General features: G+C 37.3%; 2 protein-coding genes across 2 annotated transcripts in view; one reads left to right on the top strand and one right to left on the bottom strand.

The window, feature by feature from the left end:
• Window positions 1-2,960, top strand: part of LOC140150558 (integrin beta-1-like) — a 45,534-nt gene extending 42,574 nt beyond the window's left edge. The window contains exon 19 of the mRNA XM_072172593.1: window positions 1,174-2,960. Coding sequence (XP_072028694.1) covers window positions 1,174-1,298 — 125 coding nt within the window. The 3' untranslated portion in view covers window positions 1,299-2,960. The remainder of the gene's footprint in view (window positions 1-1,173) is intronic.
• A 5,807-nt stretch (window positions 2,961-8,767) lies between these two features.
• Window positions 8,768-20,771, bottom strand: LOC140149688 (galectin-3-binding protein B-like). Its single transcript, XM_072171761.1, has 4 exons — window positions 20,589-20,771; window positions 14,864-14,956; window positions 13,182-13,499; window positions 8,768-11,207 (listed from the first exon to the last, which is right to left on the bottom strand). The coding sequence occupies exons 1-4, from the start codon at window positions 20,731-20,733 to the stop codon at window positions 11,185-11,187; spliced, it is 579 nt and encodes a 192-aa protein (XP_072027862.1). The 5' UTR covers window positions 20,734-20,771; the 3' UTR covers window positions 8,768-11,184.
• Between the last annotated feature and the right edge of the window lie 946 nt (window positions 20,772-21,717).

The raw sequence follows: 21,717 nt of genomic DNA, 5'->3' as shown, positions 1-21,717 counted from the left end.
CTCCCCAGTGATTTTGTCAGGGTTTTTCTGTTAGGAGGGCGTGGGCCGATTCTCAAAGGGAAACGTTTTTACAAAAATGGGCTTAAAATGGCAGAAAAAGGCCTAAAAGCGTAAAATATCACGGCGGCCAGCATCCAAAAGGGGAGGGTCAAGAAGGAAGACAAGATGTCCCACGGGGGAGCCCCCTCCTTGGCTACCAGCAAAGCACCTCCCTGTCCACTTCCAATGGCCTCCCTCTCCTCCTCCCTACCCCCTCTCTTACCAGGCACAACCTATGACATGTTATATATATATAAATGTTATGCACCTGCTTTACTCTTCCAGAAGTATCGTATACTGCTGGCTCAAGTAAAACCAAACCATTTTACGGGAACTTAATCCCCTTGGCGTTGAAGTCAAGCTAAAAACTCGGTTCCGCAAACTGATTTGGTGTACGCCATGAGCACACACAAATGTATATATCAAGTGTGACGTTTGGAACAAAAAATATTTTGATCTAATTCAATCAATAATTTTCAGCAACATGTAGCATGTTTTTTACCCAACCAAATTAGATTTCCAATAATTGGTCTATTAACTGGATAATACATAAGTGGTAATTATGTAGTCTATGAGGAAATAGGCAAACTATTGTTCTAAATTATGACGTATTTCATCATAATTTACGGCACACTATAGATTCTCGCGTTAACTTTAACTTCAAGCGGCTTTAATGGCAGAGTGGTTTTGAATACATAATCCTCTAAAATCCTTTAGACGTTAAAGTTTGTGGTTTCTAACTTCATTTCGCAAGGTCTCTAATGACTTTTGACTCATGACCGCAGTAGTTGTGTGTATTATCTCGCTTGACCCACTCCACCCAGGTGTAAAATGCGAAACTGTTACATTTGCCAAATGGTTTTATATATGCTAGTGGCAGCAAAATTTATGGAAAGCGATTTGATATCTGGATCTAAGGCGCTATACTAATGCCTATATTTAGTTAAGGCGCAATATGATCAAGGGAAACAACAAGACAGCAACAAAGAAAAATATACAAATATATAGGACCGAAAAGCTTTAATTTTTACAGTCATCAAACATTCCACTTACATTTTTTAATAATGGTCTTTTCGTTAACAATTAACAATGATCAAGAAAAATATATATGCTTTCCCATTCTGTTTTACACAGTAAATGGTACAGATATAACACGATGCGAGTACAGAGACGAAGATGACTGCACTATTCTATACACCTATGTATTGCAGGAGGACGGCTCGTACACCGTACTGGTACAGAGAACAAAGGGCGAGTAGCACTTATTTCTGAATAAATTTATTGTTTTTGGTTTTTTGAACGCCAGTCAGATAACAGAAATCGACATTTTCCACCCTGCAGGAATAAGATGTGAGAATCCTTTTCAGCTTGTTTTTAGAGCCTGTGTTATCTGGAGATGTGATAGCGACTCAATCGGTGATGTGTTTAGAAGCCTAGCGTGAGTCATTCGATTGGAGATGGGGCATCGAACCTGATAAAGTTTTTTTAGTAGCTATTTTCAATGGGATTCTTCAAGATTTTTTACTTCAATTGGGGAGAGGGGTATGTGTCCCTATGACACCGGTATGTTTATCATGTTTGCAGCAGGCTCATCCAGTCGGCGGCGTTAAAATCCGATTGGTAGATAAATCGTGTTTGGTGTTCATTTCACAATCATGTTTCATAATACTGAATGAGAACACATTTTGAAAATCTTCAAAAATCTTATTATTTGTAGTCGTTCAATTAGCAAAAGTTAAATCAGTATTAACTCCTTACTTTCCAACTTTTGGGTCCAGCTGCACAGTCCATTTTTGAAACACTGATTTCCTAAGATATGTACTCTCAGCGCAATTCCTCCATGAAAATGGTAAAAGCCTTGTTGCAAAAATGGAATGTTTTAATACTTAACCTACTTGTCTTAACTGCTTACGACCTCCCTCTGCATACCAGGTTCTCCTCTTCAACCTCGGTCTGTCCTTATATCTTGCTGGTATTCGGCCTGTTGGAGATTCATGACCGTGTCCTTTTGGATCTTTTCATATCATTTCCCCCCACTTAAGTCTTCAATGTATAGGTATGGTAGTCTTTGTGATGGCAACCTGACAGTATGCCCACGCCATTACAGCTGCCTTCTGGAAACGTGTGATTATGATGTTAAGACGATGTCTAATTTCACCATTTCCCATTTTATCAAGAAGGTTAACTCGTAGGATGGACCGGATTCATCTCAGGTTTTGTCAGTCCGACTGACGTATTACCCACAATTCAGCTATAGGCCTACAGGTGACATTTGGGAGAACAAGAGACGTGTATATTCTGACCTTGAAGTGGTCATATGGTATTCCTAAGTCTACCAAATGCCCAGGCCCAGTCTTGTACGTTCTTCATATCCTCTTCGACTGATGGCTCATTTCTACCAATTAAGACATCGTCGAATTCATTCACTTTATCAATGGTCATCCTGTTAAGGGTGATATCTCGTAGATTTTTTGGTCATAATTTTCCCCTTTGAATGGGTTCATCTTCATTCCCCATTGAGTAGATGGGTTTCCCAGTTCATCTGTAGCTTTAGCCTTTTCCAGACCACTTCCATCATCAGGGGCTGATCAGGTTTATTCCATCAGCATATATTAACTATGTCTCCATCAATTTTGAATTTGGTTGTCATGTTTCCAGATGAGATTGCTTCGTATATAGCTTGAGAGACGCTGGAGTCTGGAGAAGTGTTTGATATATCGTGGTCCCTATTCCTCTAACCGCGAGGTTTAAGTTAATCCCGGCAAAGCTGTTCCATAAATGCTCTTAAAAATGGAAATACTGACGTGTGTTAACATGTCAAGGGAATGGTTGGCTACTCAATCAAAAATATTCGACACACTCCACCTTTTGTGCTCCGGCAATCATAACATTATGCCTTATATGTTAGAAGAATAATTATCAAGCACGAATCGCATGGTTTTATTTAAAACAAACTCATAATGACCATAAAAACGAATAAACACAGTCGACTCTCAACACCCGATATTCAAAATTCCCGCGCTGAAATTGTCTAAGTGCAATGACGTAATGGTTATTTGTCGTCAGTCTTCATTTGTATTACTGGGACGTCATTGCGCTCGACAATTTCGGCGCCTGGGAATTTTGAATATCGCGTGTTGAGAGACGATGTTTTTATTCGTTTTTATGGTGACTATGAGTTTGTTTTAAATAAAACCACGTGATTCGTGCTGGGTAATTAATTTTCTTACATATAAGGAATAATGTTGTGATTGCCGGAGACTTCCTTTAATAAATTATTAGAAAACTCCGAATCATCTTTTGACCACCACGGTTAGAAAGTAAAAGTATATATTTCTTCTTATCCAACTTTGTAACTATGTATTATTGCTTTGTTTAGTTTGTAAAAACAGTAGCATGCACAGAGATGGCGGACAGGTAACAAGTCAGGTTCCTTGGACGCCGGTACTAATCGGGATTATAGCTGGTATCTTGTTGCTTGGGATACTCATCATTGGCCTCGTCAAATTAGGGATGATTATACAAGAACGGAGAGAATATGAAAGGTTCGAAAAGGAAAGGAGTGAGGAACATAGTTTGGACTAAGGTAAAAGTTTTAACTACCATAACCACTAATAACTGGATTAGTTTGTGCTATCTCTGTGTGGGGTGGACGTGTCTGTGGGTGGAGTTGGTTGGTGTATATAGTGTGGGTGGGGTGGGGAGGTGGAGTTCGTGCATGGTGGCGATATGGGTGAGGGCGTGTGCTCTGGGCGTATGGGGTCGGAGAATCTGGTGTTTGTAATTAAAATGACAACAATTTTTTGTGCAAATATTTGAATAAATTTGTTTAACATAGGCCTAATATTTTTTTCTTATATTTTGTCTGTTTCAGAATACGGTCAACAGTCATGAACCCCATGAAAGTGAAGTCAGTATCAATACCGAGGGTGACTTTAAATACAGAAAATTTATGGTCAAAAATAAGAAGTAACTTTGCACTTGAGATCATCCAACATACAAAACCACAACAAGAAATCCAAACAAAACTGGCTTTATATATATACATTCTATCAACGAATTATATATAGGTGCGATATTATAGAGGTGTTTGTTTTACCAGGAATACACAGAAATTCATCAAAGTATAATGTTCTAATGATTACACGCTTTGCCTAGTACTTTTCTCATGCAGTTGACTCTCCCAAATAAACACACCACGTTTTCGAAAATATTATGCAAAAGCTTAGGAAAGGTTACCAGCAAATTTTAAATACCCGGTTATATAAAGGGTGTATAAGCGTTTTAATAACACTCCATGACAAAAAGATGTTGTAGTATTTTCCCCTCAAAGTACTAAAACGTTTACCGCTGTATAACTATTCATTTAATTTGTTTAAAAAAATTACCTTTTCATAGTCGTCTTGGTTGAGCAAAAACTAAGTTTGCAACACCATCATGGCGTCTTTATTCATCGTTGTGTTTGCAGTCACCTGACTACCCTTATCCCGATGGGTGATCAAGTGTCAGCAGATCAGGTGTCATCAAATAATGAAAATCATACAAATCTAGAAAGTGATGCGATATACATTATTCTTAACACATTGTTATTTTTGTTACAAATCAATGCGATATGTATGTCTATAATCTATTGTCATTGTCTAAATCATAAAACTGAATCTTAGGCACGGTAGTTAAATGGCATGTAAAATGTAGTAATTTTAAGAAAAGATGAACACTGAGGGCGCTATTTATCTTAAATCTTGTTCAAGTGGTAGACACTGGTATAATGGTATCAGACAGAGAGTAACAAATAACTAGGAAATTTTCAAAAACCTTTTTATCATGAAATAATTAAATGTAACTAGCGCCCTCACTTTCCACACAAAAATACAGTTTATAGAATACGAATTACCACAAAAAGTAGCAAAAAGATGAATAAGTTGATAAAGATACGAAAATATATGTTAAAAATAGCTAAAATATATATGTGTATGTTTGTGTGATAGCTGTTGGTATTGTCCAAGTCTAGAATTGGACATTATATAATGTTTTGTTAGAAAATTTAATAAATGACCACCTCAAACAACCGTGGATAACTAAGGTATCAGAAGTACCAGATTCGGCATTATATTCGTGCCCATAAGCCAAGAAATTACACCAGCATTTCAATTATTAAATACATTTGAAATATTCGCTACTTATTTACACTATTAAATATTGCTAATTACACACTCAAAATCCTGTTTTTGAAAATGGAAGTGCTGGTTGGTATTGGACATTTCAAATCATATTTCATGCTTTGGCCCTCCTGAATAGGAAAGAAGGTCTTCCAGCTTCGGTTCTGGGTTTCAAATTGAGAGCTATATTACCGTTTGAGCTACTTCTTGTGTAATGGCCATGGTTGTTTCTAGTAAGAGTAAATACATCACTTAGGCCTTCAGTAACAAGCCCGGCGAGGCATTTAAAGATATATAAGTTGTCATGTCTATGATCACTTAGGAGCTTCCAGCCTAGCCTTTCCCTAATAAATGAAGAAGGTGTGCGAACAGGAACCCTGAGGATAGCTCTCCCAGCCTGATTTTGAAGACGTTCTACCTGCTCTGGAGTGTATAATTGCAGTTAACCCATACAATCCACAATAACTGAGTATGGGAAGCACAAGAGCTTTATAAAGTGTGTTTAAATTGTCAGCTGAAAGCCACTCTCTGATTCTATACAGGCTTACTTGCTTGCTTAGGTTGACTCTTGTTATTCGACTCACATCTTGGAATTTTTAAATCTTTATACTACCATCGTCGATCTGAAGTCTCCACGGCAGTTAGTGTGGTTACTGGTTCGCTCTTTTCACACAATGTGAATTATCTACGATAAGCCTGCCCAGAATTCCAGAAAATGATAGCCACCTAGGAAGCTATTTTGGCATGAATTCTCCGATTTCTCCGGAAATACATTGAATTAGAGCGTCAAATTTCAGGATAGTACTGAGAAAAATCTATTTTGTGGTACCAAAAACTCATTAACAGTGACAAAAATCGGGGGGATGATTTTGTCGATCGGGTTACGGACCTTTAAACTCTGTTGATGTGTTATTACAGTGACAAATTTGAGCTCGGAGAGTTATATAACCCTGTTCCACTTGCTTGAGTAACGGTATTGTGGCGCCCTGTCTGTTTATAGTGACCGTATACGGAAAAATTATACTGCAATATCCATCGATTTCAAAGGATATCCTTTCCGTATAATATGTGCGGCAATAACGGCTATTGGTCTATTTATATTGGTGACCAATACCGTATAATATGTACTGATACGCTAAATACCGGATAATCTGGCTCACTATAAACACGCTCTTTGAGAAACAACATATGTGACGCGATCAAGCAAAATCAGTCGGAACTCGGCAATATTGATTCTGAGATATAGCCAAAGAAAGGATCTATTCCCCTTTGTTTCCTTTTGTTTTGCAAACTCATCAATTGCTCATATCTTTGAAACTGGTTGTTCAATTAAAATTGGGTTTTCTGCAAAATCCAGCTTTGTAAATTCTTGTTACTATCCTATAAGAAACTGAAAATTTAATATTTCCGAGTTCCGACTGAGTTTGCTTGATCGCATCACATATGTCTCTGAATATACTGAGAACTGGGCACTGAGTATTTGACAAACAAAATTAGTCTCTGATTTAGACACAGTGGGGCACTCAGATATTGGAAAACAAATTAGTATCTGATGTTACACATTGGGAAAACAACATTTTTTTTTATCTCTGATGTTACGCAGAATTGGGCATCGTTAATCGTTTTGTCTTTACCCCTTGAGCTGCAAACTGCACACATTCAAATAATCAGGATGCTGACGCATGATGGTTTCATATTCATATAGTTTTAATCTCAAAGTGACCCTACAGACTTTTTTCCAGTAATGTTAAAATTCTAACGAATATTTGATGACGAAAATCGATAATATATATGATAGATATACGTAACATATTATCGATTTTACATCATCAAACATTCGTTATAACTCAAACATTACAGGAAATAGATTGGGACTAGATTAAATAACGTAAATATGTTACATCAAATATTATACGTCAAATACTCGTGGTCTGTAGCGGCCCTGAAGACTGAACCAGAGTGTAAGCCTTGTCTTTTATTCATAAAGCGCTTGAACGCGTGACGAACAACAAATTATGATATTTTTTGTCACGTGACATTGATGTTTACCCCCATCTACGGCGAAATCTGCCCTCGCTTTCGATATTTTTTGTCACGTGACATCGATGTTTACCCCATCTACGGCGATAGGTGGGCAATTACGGAAAAGGTGAGTTTTGATTTCATCCCTAAGGGGGTCCCTGCAATAGGCATAATATATGTTATATATATATATATATATATATATATGCATAATGTATATGTTTCCAAAGAGTATGTGCCACAGAAATTATTGGGCAATGAAGCTTCCAATTCCTTATTGCGAACCGGGTTATGAATCCACACTGGCAGGTTTATGATCACGTTCAAGAGCCTTATTATCATTGATCTGATTCGGCGCGAGTTTAAAAGCACGGGCCCTCAACAAAACGGGGTGCGTGCGCATACAGCCGCCATGGAACAACGACAGCCGACTGTTTGGAAAGACGACGCGTGTATATTGTGTCCCCTCATTTATCCACGGACGAAAATCTAATCATATACACTCCCTCATTTCAAATATTTAGTTTTGGTTTCTCTTTTGTTTAGAAACCAAAAATCATGGGATTAAAAAGTAGAGCTGATCTGGTTTGCAATCATAACACTATTATGCTGGAAGGACACAGTACAGGGTATATACCCAGAAGTATACAATAGCCTATTGTGCTAACATAATTATTATCATGATTGATATCGGAAATCTATCCCGCGGACGACAGTTGATGCTCTCTGTCGAAGGTAGGTGGCATATTACACTCACGAGTTCTAGGCCTAGAAATCATATACATGCGCGTATATTGAAGAATGGGGCGGGGTGGGGGGATTTGTTTGTTTGTATGAAACATAAACGATTCATGGAGATGATTTGATTATGAATTAGTTTATTATCCCCGGGAAGCACAACCCATACCTCTTTAAGAGGAGGCTCCCCTCCCTATATAACCACCTCTTCCTTAAATTACCCCTTCCCCCTCCTCCTCCCCTGCATTCGATATCTTCATCTCGAGCTCTCCTCCCCTTCTCTTTCACTTCCAATGCTCTCTCTCTCTCATCTGTTTCTCTCTCTCCCGGCCCATATCCCCCTTGCCCTCCAACCACCCCCCACCCACACACACACACACACACCCCCACACAATCTCTTTTCCCCTCTATCTTCTACTTTTTGCAGTAAAAATTGCTTCAGTAAAAGTCATTAGGTTATTAGAGGTCATATAATGGCCTTCCATCGATTCTGGTACATGGGATTAAGGACATGAATCGATTTTGTTTATAGCACCTATACAATTCCAATAGTGACCCCTTTTGTAATGTCGAATGCAAATATTTCGATGGTCTATATTTGTTCACAGGTGAATTAGCCTAGACTTATTCGGTTTTGTAAACCACGTCTTTCAATGTAGATTACCATGCTCGATTTCTCTCCTCGTGAATATTGCACTGCGAAATTTAAACATTTCTTTTGTATACTTAGAGTAGGTAACTTCAAATCAAATAATTTTACGATCCACACCACTTATAAGAACTGAAACCAAAACCGAAACTGACTGACACAAATGTTCGGTTTTAAACAAAAGGTAGAAACAATGAGTTCGATATCTTATGATTCAAGTGGTTAGGCAGGACAATAGGAAACCACGTGACCAAAACCAAAACCAAAACTAAAACTATATATTTGAAATGAGGCATTGTCATATGAAAAGTTTTGTGCCATTAAAGCATTCTGATCGTCAGTTCTTTGTCACGCGTACAATGAATGCGCCCATGATGGTATTATCAAAGTTATACATTCATTTTAAAACGATTAGTCAAGAAGAACGGAGAATTTCGTGATTTGTGTTTTTGTGATTAAGGTCCAGTACCGACTTTAGTATCATCAACTGATGACATGAGGCTGAAAGAGTAGGGAAAACATTGGCAAAAAATGCACCTTGCTCAGAAAAGATTTAAGGTCACAAAGGGGTCAAATTTTAAAATTTCTCAGATCTTGTTATAATGCCATAGTATTACTCTGATCATAACGATTCAAAAAAGTTGACCAATCTGAATTGTATGATTCTCGAATTATAAGCAAAAAGGTCAAAGGTCGCAAATTATTCTCAACATGGGTCAAAACATAAAAAACGTTCCTTTTTTCTAAACTCTTTTTCAAGCAAGGTCATTTTGCCTGGTTTTCTGATATTTCAAGGTCTTCCGCAGAGTTATAACTTGGTTTCAAGCCTTAATCAAAAAAGCACGACATAAACATGAAACTCGTACACTTTGCAACTGGACTAGATATACCCTACACCAATAACATGTGCCGGGGAGCAGTCAGTAGTACCAATACCTTCAAATCATTGTAGTATATATGTGCCATACCCATTTTGTAACCCACGGTAAAACAAGTAAATTAGATTTTGCTAATGATAAAAGAGAGCATGTCCAGAACTCATATTTTTAACCAATGCTAATGACATAAGAACACTACACATGCTATAGAGGGTGTTTAAAAAAATGAAGAAAACTGTCAAAGTGTGGTTGTTGTTCTGATCGTGGCAATATTATATAGCGCCAAACCGATTTAAAAAGTTAACATGACGGGACTAAATCCGAGACCCTGAGAGTGGCACATAATACATATCGTAGTATTGACTTCTCCCTGCAGTGACAAAAATTGCAAACTTAATTAACCTTTTAGTTTTACCCATATCCAGTCATTATTATAGGGTGTATTTCAAAAATTTCAAGTCAAAAAAAATTTGCTGGGTCATGCCCAACTTTTCCATTTTTATACGTTGAGCCATAGGCAATTCATTGTGTTGAGTTGGAATTATAACATTTTTTGAGATACGCCCAGTTTATCAAATCCTTTTTACTATTAATAATATGCACTCTGGCCGTAACGTCACCAAAATAGAGGTTATCTGTTGAGGCGCGTCGGAGCGGAGCATGACCTTGCGGTGTTTGCACTCAATATTGAGATAAATATAGCCTACAAGAATGGTAGTTGGTTCTACATAAAGTATATCACAAGAGCGTCATATCCACATACAGGTGCATGGAAAACACTCTATAAGTTTCGTTAAAATGGTACGTATAGTCAAATTCAGCAAACCGTTGACGAGCGCGACTACCGTGATGTTGCAAATTCGGCGCTAACAACGCGTAGGGCGCACAGTTCATTCATACATTTCCACTCAGTAACAGGAGATCGCCTCAGCAGCCAATCAGAGACAAGTGCGTCCACACTTGTCCAACGCAGTAAATACGCGATGTATACTTACAATACGCGCTCGTCAAAGGTTTACTGAATTTGATTATAGCTTTAGGTAACAGCAGAAAGTCACAAAGAAGTGGTGATCCGAAAAAAAAACTATAAGGCAAGAAGACATGACCTTCAAGCGCCCAAAAGGATTAATTTATATTAATGACGTCATAAACATGTTCTTATTGTTCCTGACGTGATTAAAGACATTCTGTTCGCGAGAATCACATGACCTTACCATTGCAGTTTTAGATTTTCAGTCTCGTATAATCGTTTGCAGTCCTGCAGTCTTTCCCCTGTAGTTTTCTTCCGGCCACCACTTCTTATTTTTAGCCGACAACCTCTATTTTGAGGATATTTCAATACTCACGGTCAGTGTACATGGTGTAGAAGACTATAATAATTGATTTACTTTAAGACTTAATGATAAAACTTCAAGTGCGTTGTAGTTTCAGAGTAAGCTGTCCATGGTAGTCCAACGAGTAGCCTCGAGTAGGACCACGGACCTGTTGTTTCTTAGTTTAATACCAGATTATGTATACTCAGACGCCATTTCAGAGATTAATCGCGAAATTCCACCAACCACCCCGCCGGAAAGGCGGCGCGGTCAATAGACTATACGCGATTCGTGTTTCTTGCGCCATCGGAGATAAACTATTAGTGATCATAGTCGGAATATTAACTAGTAACTATAAGAAAATCAGGTCGGACTAGTCCGTCGTTCTATCGTGACATGTACTCATCCCCTGAAATTTAAATACAATATAATAATATGTCATAATGAAAAATTATAAAGCGCTGATATCCACATGAAAAAAGATGCTCATGGCGCTATCGGACACAAAACAATGGAGTCAAACCAAAAAATACCCAATTAATAATCATTCAAATCATTACTATATTGGATGGGTAAAACATTTAACAAAAAGGCCACATTTCACCGGGGAAACGTGCAGCTCCAATCAAAGGGGGGAAGGAAAGGGGAAAGGGGAAGGTTTGTACTTCTCATCAAACTTAGTTATACTAATTTCACTGAACTCTCAGAGCAGCAAAGAAGAGTTCCCACATATTGTCAAAGTTTGCCAACTATTTATTTCGTTGATTGTCGTAATTGGCGGGAGTAGGGTTTTAACACTACGCCGAAAAGTAGACATATGTTAAAAGGTATGGTCTATATTGTGCGTGTTAAAAAAATAGGAATGAATATAATTTGTGATGCTTCTGGCAATGTCAGAAGACAATTCTCGAAATAAAGATATTGATCCACGATGTTATAAGACCCGCCAATTATGAACTGCTCAAACTATATCTTATCCAATCAGAACAAAGGTGGTTATTGTTAAATTGAGATACAGGGAAGCATATGTATACATAGGAAAATTGGCATTGTAAAGGCTCATAAAAGTGTGCAGGATGTGAGGTTTTCAGCAATAGCACACTTGGTTACTATGCAAATTGATGCTGATAATAACTCAATTTTCGAAATTGACTGGGTCTAGTAGGATCAAATAGTGTCACATGTCAGACACAAGAAATCAAACATTCGCAGTGATGAACCTCACAAAATAATATAAAATGTGAGAAAAAACTAATTTGCAATGATGAAGAAAATCCTCACGTTTCCCCTCACAAAATAATATAAAACATAATAAATTAAAAAACAAGTGCTGATGAATTTTTTGCTCCACTTTTCTTCGCAAAATAATGTAAATCACATAAATAAAGAGTGAGGATTTCTGTCCTCATTTCTTGTTCCCCCGATCCCTGGACTTTCGGGAACTCATGCGCGTCGGAAATTTCGTGAAATTGGCTGATTTTTACTGGAAGTTACGCGATTCACGAAACACAAAAAGGGGTACTTTTTCAAAACATATTCTCAAAATTGTAAAAAGAAAGTTCTTCATCTATGAACCAAGTAAATTAAGTGTACATATTCAATATTTTTATTTTGTGAAACATGCACAAATACTTACTTTCAGGCCTCGTACAGGTTGCTGCCGGGCGTTGCTGTCAATAATAGGGCATTTTTGAATTATAGTATACAAATATTGACTGCTATGAGGGGCATGGTTAAAATTATAGGCCCGCGGTGATCTCAAAACCATGACTATGTCCCGAGGCGTAGCCGAGGGGCATAGTCATGGTTTTGAGATCACCGCGTGCCTATAATTTTAACCATACCTCGATAAAAAGCAGTCAATATTTGTTTTATATACCAAATCTTAAGATTCTTGTCATCTGTTTGGTTAAAAGCATCGCTTTTGGAAAGAGAAAGTAATAGTTTCAATGCGAACGGCACAGACGATGTCCGCGTAATTATAGCGCGCGAAAACATTAACGCGTGCGTAATATCATTTTACGCTGGGAACAAAGCACACGCAGAACTATGCCCGCTTTTACGGGCATAGTCAAAACTATGCCCGCTCTTTTAACCAATCAGATGGCGAGAATCTTTAGATGAGGTATATAATTCGCGTTATAACCAAAAATGGGCAATGCGTGCAAAAAAAATCGCGAAATCGGCTATAAAAATGGTCACGGTGTTTTTCTTTGAAAAGTTAGAGAAATGAGATGCAAAAGGGGGTACTTTTAAAGTTCGCCGATGAGCATGAGTATACCCGTGGATTGACGGACGCGCTGTAGGCCCGGCCGTAGAACCAGACGACTCAAGTGCCAATTAACCATAATCAACATATGACCATGTCGTAATTTGGACTTACCTATGTTGCAAATCACCCCTACATCTTCATAGTGCTCACATCCAGAGTCTCCGGATCCCCATCCATCATCTTGGCATTCATCTAATCTGTTTTCTGATCCTGAACAGAGTACATCACGTATCCATATGTGGTCATCTCCATGTCCAAAGTAAGCATCCGCCTTGGCAACACCACCAGATTGAAATCCAAGCTGACGGCAAACTACCATTGCGAAATTGTCGCCATTAACATCACACACCGTACCCCACTCCCCATTGTGATATACTTCCACTCGGCCTTCATTTGAATTGCTATACATGCTACCGACAAGGCGGACGGCTGAAAGAGGTACAAAATAATATCTTTTGTAGAAAATAACAAACTATACCAGAATGGTCGACTGCAGATCCGTCGGGTAACGCTTTTTCAATGGGAAATGAACCTTGCTGCTTGGATGATGACACGATGAGATTAGCATATATTCTGTATTGAAAAGCGTGTTCCGATGGATCTGCACCCGACCGGCCTCATACAGTCGAGTAGATGCCTTTGTTCTCTCTCCTTCAGTGTAAAGTTGCGTATGATTAACACTTTCTTGTTTAAAGTTGATGCCTAACATACAGGCCTTTGACCATTTTGAGCAAAATTGGGTATCCTCTTGTATCATTTATTGATCCTTGATGTGTTTTGTGTCCTCGTCCGTTGGATTCGCCATTACCTACTTTAACTTTTTTGTGTTTGACCCCCATGGAACTCCAAATCCGACCTTTAACCTTTTTGCCAATAACTCCTGACTGATTTAATAGTCGTAGGTAGGTCAAACTATATATTTTCTGAATCCTTGTGACCTGCGGAATATTTCGGAATAGGTTTTTACCAAATAGGAACAATTTTGAATTTTGACCACTGTGGAAACTTTGAGCACGGATTTCTCGGAATGCTCAAGGATGCCCATTGGGCTCCGTTATTTTCCTATTCTATACACCTCAGATATCAATATTAAAGCAAAAAAGAAATGTTAGTCATACCCGACAAGCAATTTCTATCCGACTAATAGTAAAAGTCTGCATAAACAATCTAGAATTCTAGTATAATGCTTTGTCACTTACATAATTATATTGGCGTGTTCCTCCATTTTGCTAGAGGAACAGTCATATGTTTTCAGTATCAATGTGAATTATTTTACATCTATCTTAGCGTGAGTCGTTGGGGGGGGGGGAGGGGGCATGACAGCAGTATTTACACTCACATATTGAGGAAAAAAAAGCGGACCCACAAGAGGAGATCACAAGGCTTAATATAAGGGGTGTCGGTTCAGCAACATGAAATGGTAAATGTGTTCTACATTTTAATGTATACGTCAATACGCCATGGGCGCCACTGCTTTTAACAATCAAATGTGCATTTTCTGATCATGCGGAGAAGTAAACAAAATAAAAACAAAAAGAGGAATCAAACATGTGGTGGTTTGAGATTAACGCGGGGTTAAACATTGAACATTCTAGACAAATTTTGGCTTTGAATTGTTAAAGAATTCTGTTTAACTTTCATTATTTAGTATATGAAATGTTCGTAATAATCACTACAGCATACGATATTAGCTAGTTATTTATTATATTATTGTATTTGTTTAGCGGAGTTCATGTTTCCAAAGTGTAACAAAATTTCCTGTAGTATTCAGTGCCGATACTTGCAATACTCACCACTCTCAGTCAGGACCTGGTCACACAAGGCTCCATAGTAGCCAGCATCACATATGCATGTCCGCAATTCCGATGCACTATTCTGACAAGTTTCTAAAAGTGAAAATAACGTTACGTTAATGTACAGGCAAAGGAAGCCTGACTATACCTTTTAGAATTAGCCGATTAGGAGGGATTTCAATCAAACATTTTTGTGTAGAAACTGTATCATCCAAGTGTGTAAAGGAATATATCAACCCTAACCCAACCAGAGCTCACTAAAGCTCACTGCTCGTGCATTCATTCCAAGTGATGCGATGACGCAATCAGCCTCAGTCAAATTATACCCAGAGAATCGCTGGCCGGGTCAGCGTAACACACGTGGCTCGAGGCCTGTGATCTTGTGGGTGGCATGGGAGGGGTAAGAGGTTCGAATCCCGGGGCCAAGTGACTTCTTTGTTCATCTTGCCTCCTTTTTCGTTTCTTCTTTCCCTTCCGATAGCCACGGGCACGGTTAGGGTTAATATTAACTGTATATCATTCGGAAAGAAAAAAGCAAGGTACACCAACTTGATGTGGGGAAACAAGTAAAATGCAGACTAGACAGTATGCAGGGGGACAAAAACAGCAAATGTATGCAGAAGAAGTAGGCAAAGTTTGATAGCCAAAATTTACCAGTTCCAAGGCCCACAGAAGTGCTGAACCTGCAAAAACAACAAGGATCAATGGTAATATAAAACTGCACTAGAACAATTGATGAAAATCACTGTGCATATAAACAGACACGCTTAACCAAACATCAAGAGTAGGCACAAAACAGGCAAAGTTCGATGGCCAAAAATTGCCAATTCCAGAGCCCACAAAAGTGTCAGGAAAACAGTACACTGGAAATGATGAAAATCACTGTGTACATAGCAGTCAAACACTAAACAGACAAAAAACAACCGACGTTTCGAGCAGATAAACTGCTCTTCTTCAGGGACAGACAACAAAATATAAAGCAAACAACAAAAATTACATGCTGTAGTTTAAAAACAAATTCAAGTCAAAAATTGAAGGCAAGTTCAAATTGAAATAACATTTCGTCAACGGGTCCTTAAAGAACTTTGGCAAAATTACCCTCGATTAGAGAAAAGCGAGGGTAATTAATTTTGTTTCACTGGTTTCATTTTCTGATATTGGATTTCATAATTTGATCTTATATACCTCGACACCTGCTGATGTTTGACCTTTTGCATGTCAACACATTCCTGTTGCTCTGGAGGTCAGCTGGGCAGGGGAGTGAGTTTCAAGGCTGGAATTGCCAGAGGGCATTATAGTATGGTGACCCAAGTGAAGTCCAGCTGGTTAGGATGACAGATTGACCACTGTGTTTTTAAGACTAACTTTCATGCTCATGGCAATTGCCATGGCAACTGGCTGTCAAAGCTGAAAACATTTGAATAAAGCATGGATTCAAAAGTTTTAAGGATATGTACATGAAATGAGTAGCAAAAAAGACAGCAAACTCAGAGCAAAATAAGTTGTGTGAGCAAATTCACTACAAAGTTAGACTGGGAAACAATATGTAAATAAGCACCACCACAGGACAATAGGGTATTGTCCTAATTGACAGGAAGTAAATGTCAAGTGGGGTCGCAATCAATAGAGGTTGTAGAGAATGAATAGATAGGATAAGTGGACTAATGTCACTCAAACTGCAATATTATGAGAAAAGTAATGCATATTAAATAAAGAACAAATAATGTTTATAGACCTACACAATACATGTATAGTGAAAAATAAACCAAAAATTGCTGGATAAAACACAAGTTAATGAAGGTCTCAAATATTAAAGTGTAATATGCATACTGAAGAGAAGGGGAGGTAGAAAAACAGAGAAAGTAAGAAAGCATGTGGTCCATGCATGATAAAATTTAATTTCAGTGCATGTACAGATATAGGCCTGCGGATGAAAGTGATAAAGCCAAAAATCACTAAAACCAAAGCACAGTGAAATACCGTTGCAAATTGACATGAAATATGCCAAAATAGGTAGTGATACAGGGACTGCTAAAAGCTGGAAAAATATTAGCAATATAAAGTATAAAAAATCACAACACAGATTATTAAATTTTTCCAACAGGTCTTTGAGACTATGTCGCCAATATTGTTCACAGATACGTTACCATATTTCTAATGGATAACAATCTGTGAAAATAATTGGCTAGATGAATGTTCTCATATGTGATGGATCAAGCAATCTCCATAGTTATATTATATATATGGAACATAACACAATGGTTACAAAGTTAAAAAAATCAGGTCTATTAATGGCAAAAGGTCCTGACGTTACGTTCATGTTACCTAAATTCTACTCCCCTCGGAAAAAACGCTGTGATAAATGAAGCCAAATACCATACCAGACTTTAGTACATTGGGTGATGACTGATCAAATATGGGTATTAAGTCAGAAAGTTTTTACACTTGCACGATTAAGACAAAGGTGGGAAAGGGCTTCACAGATACGTTACCCCCAACACGTACAAGTAATATTGCTCAAAAATGAAGTATTGTTGAAAAATCACCCATGTATTGTTTTGTGTTCTCAAACTATTTAAGTTTACGATTCTGAATGTATTTCATGAATTCTTCGTGGTTGGTATTTTGTCATTCCTGAGACCAAACTTGAACACTTTATCGGAGAATGGGCCTGCAGTATATTAGTGGAAGAAGGGCCCAACTCCAGCTCGTATTAAGACCTGTACCGTTGCCATGAAAACATCATATATAATTTCGAATGTATGTAATATTGTATGTTCATGTATTGAAGGTCCCCTGAAGATAAAAACATTCTGTCTATAAAACTTTTCAAAAATATTAAGTTTTTTCTTAATATCTCAAAAACAGTTTTAGTTGGGCCATTCTCAGGTATTCAATTGATAAACGTACAATACATTACTTTCATAACCACCGCGTATTGCACCATATGTGCATCCCAATCTAATTTCTTGTTAGATGATATACGCACACCAGCGCGGAGGTTATTGATTAGAGGTTAATGACTGCGCATCAGTTGTTTTTAGGGTATTATAAAGATTTTTTAAATAAAACTAGATCTGGTGATGCGTACACTGATGCATGGCCGTAAACGTAACAACCCAGCAAACACAAAAACGTTAAAAAACCGTTTTAAATAAGTTATATTTTGGCTTTTGGTTTAGGTAAAAACGTTTTTTAAAACGTTTTTAACATTAAAATGTCGGGTTATACAAAGGTCATGATAACGTTTTAAAACGTTTTGTATGAAAACACACTACAACAATATTTTTAAATGTTTTCAAAAAATGTTATTGTAAACTATTTTTGCAAACATTTTGCCAAATATTGTGTCAATACTTAAATAACATTATGTTAAAATATTTGAACCCAGCAAACACAGAAATATTCTTAAACTGTTTTTTTCAAAACCTTTTAATAACATTTGAATGAAAAGGTCATGAAAACGTTTTTAAAACGTTATTGAAAATATTTTGGGCAAACATTTTTCGCAAAATATTTTTTCAACCCCAAAATAGCATTCTGTTTAGAATGTTTTGTATCAAGTTTTCAAGAATGTTTTTGGAATGTTATTAAAACGTTTTTATACCCTTTATATAACCCGACATTTAAACGTTTTCTGACAACCTTTTATAACCTTTTGCGAATGATGTCGAAAACGTTTTGTGTTTGCTGGGAAGCCCGCTGAAATATGAATATTAGAGAGATTGCAAAGAGGCGTTCGCTGTTAACGTCATACGGTTTTACGTATTACAACATTGTGCGGTGGAACGTCATGATGCCGTTCGCATCCAAACTAGTCTCCTACATAGCCAATGTGTGTCTGCCCTAACGCTCGTCATTTCTGGTATGTTCGTGATAGCCGCATACAGTCTGGCCCGAGACTAACCCAACTCAAGTCCAAACACAACTCATGGTGGCGTTATGCTAAGACAACTATATCTAAAGAGATAGGAAGCACCCATTCAATCACCTTGGGTGCATCGAACCAGAGAAGATGAGAATAGATTATCATCTTCCTGATCAAAACCACTTTCCTTGGTATTGATATACAAATACGACTGGCTGTACCTTCCTCGACCTTTTTTGGTTGGGGTTAGGCCGCAGATTGTTGTAGTTTTTCTACATCTAGTCTTGTGGCCTGTAATGTGCTGCATTTTCGGTGCAAAATATCCTTGGTTGAACTTAATTTGTAAGACCTCATGGCTCTTGTTTTGTTACCTACTTTGTCGGAATCTGCGTTAGTTGGGGGAGGGGGGACAAAGGTAGATTGACATCCTCGTCCTAATTATACAGGCTATAAGACATAATACAAACTAATTTGCATTATTCAATATAGGTGTTCTTGGTGTCATTCAATACACACAAGTATTGTTTACCATCTTCATTTAAATCTAATATGCATAAACTTGCATAATAATTTATGCTGATCGTGTAAAATATATTAAACTTTGATGCATTTTAAGTTTGTTGAAATGTCCAAAAAGTCAAATAATGTGGCCAGTGTTTCTAAATATGAACATGTACTTCTCTTGTTCAAAATTTATTGACCTGACCAAGATTATCTTGACCTGACCAAGATTATCTTGACCTGTCCACATTATCTTGACCTGTCCACATTATCTTGACCTGTCCACATTATCTTGACCTGTCCACATTACTTGATATAATCGACAGTTGACCAGACTTTGAACAAAAGAAATACAATAGATAATGGAACAAAAGAAGAGGGCTAGACGTATATGGCCTGATAGACGGCACCCGAAATAATGCGATTGTGCAATCAGACTATGTGTCTACGAACTAGACCACTCCCACTGACTAAGAATGTCCAATCAGATTATGTGTCGACGAACTAGACCACTACCACTGACTAAGAATAACCTATAAATCAATAATTGTGCATTTGATTCACATGTGTCTCCAATGTATCTAAAGTCGTGTTTACACGGTCGGACTTAAGTCCCTACCGGTAATAAGTCACTATTACCGGTTATAAGTCGCTTATTACCGGTAATAACTCAGTTATATCCGACTGTGTAAACTCGACTTAATACTATTATGTAGAGTAAAAATTATATTCCATTTGCACAAGCACTTCGAAGCACAAGCCGTAGACCCTATCGAATACTACGTCACTCGTCCTCATTTAAATAAAATTCTGTCCACCATAAGGTACCACATGGTAATTCGCACGATAATACAATAAAACGTGATAGGTATGAATGGTTTTGGAATTGGACTAGACACCTGTCCCTCTGTCACTTAAAACTTAAAACCTACGTGGCTGCCATTTCAATTGTTATACCGTTCCGCTTGAGTTTATTCGATACGGTCTATTTAGAAAGCAATCATTTAAATCTGAAAATCAATAATTTTCAACCCTAGTTTGCTAGTCAACATTTGTGATGCGATCAAGCAAAATCAGTCGGAATTCGGAAATATTAAAGTTTCAATTTTTTACAGGATAGTGAAAAGCATTAACAAACCTGCATTTTGAAAAAAAACATTCAAATTGAACAACCAGCTCCAAAGATATGAGCAACTAAAGAGTTTGCAAAACAAGAGAAAACAAAAGGAAATAATTCCTTTGTTTGGCTATATCTCAAAATCAATATTTCCGAGTTCCGACTGATTTTGCTTGATCGCATCACATTTGAGTTTTGGTGAAATGACCCAGAAAAACTTAAAAAGCCATAATTCTTACCGTCACCGTTGTTTCCTCTCCACCCATCCCGGTTCCTCCCGCCGGGGTGTGAGTTTTCACCCCACCATGGCGAACTGCTGACCTCACTGATCAAAGCAAACGCAATGCAAAGCGACACAGCATTACGCATTTTGAAAACGTCCATCTATAAATTAATAATAGAAGTAGAAAGAAAAGTATCACACAAACGCAGATACTATTCAAGGGCGTTTTGGTGTACCAGAACGTAATTCAAATGCTAAACGAATTAAATTTGTACATAAATATTATTCGTTTTTTCATTTACAACCAAGAAAAACGAATAAAGCCCATTGGTATGATCATTTATTATTTTCATTCTAACCAAGAAAAACAAAACAAAAGCTCATTATGATCGCTTTCCGTTGTCATGGTTGGAACACAAGTATAAAATTACGGATAAAAGAAAAATGAGAAAAAGGTTTTAATTTATAATTTTGTTTTTCTTGCTCCATTTTCTAAGTTAGAAAAAAGAAAAAAGGCCAACAATGCTCGTTTTTCCTTTTTCTAACAGAAGTATGAAAAATAAATAAAGAGAAACATGGAAAACCAAATTGGTTTTTACTACAAATGTAATAGAGAGAAAAGAAAAACTCTAACAATGATCACGTATTCGTTTTTCTATCACAAATGTAAAAAAAGAGAGAAGCATGGAAAAATAGGCAAATTTTCTAATACAAGTATAGAAAACAAACAAAGAGAAACACGAAAAATGCGATTAATTGAAACATTTGTTTTTCGTGATCAATTCTCAACCAAAGAAAAAGAAAAGAGCACACACTGTTCTTTTTCTTTTTCTAAATATACGTATAAATCAATTAACAAAGAGAACACTGAAAGTGTCACTGAAAAGCGATTAATTTAAATATTTGTATTTCTTGTTTCATTTAAAAAACGAAAAATGAATATTGTTACAACAATGTTCCTTTTCTAGTTTCCCTAACACATGTATAACAAACACCTAAGAGAATAAAAGAACAAAGAAATCAAATATCCTGAAGCACTTACCATGCTAATATTACGCTCACTTCAACGTCGACAGGAATGCGAAAAGTTTAAATTTGCTGGAGCTGCTTGGTAATGTGTTGTTTGCAGGACCGCATATACAGAA

Source organism: Amphiura filiformis, chromosome 4 (genome assembly GCF_039555335.1).
Source record: "Amphiura filiformis chromosome 4, Afil_fr2py, whole genome shotgun sequence".
NCBI classification, from domain to species: Eukaryota; Metazoa; Echinodermata; class Ophiuroidea; order Amphilepidida; family Amphiuridae; genus Amphiura; species Amphiura filiformis.
The sequence above is the reverse complement of the archived record's forward strand: the minus strand, read 5'-3'. Positions and strand labels throughout refer to the sequence as shown.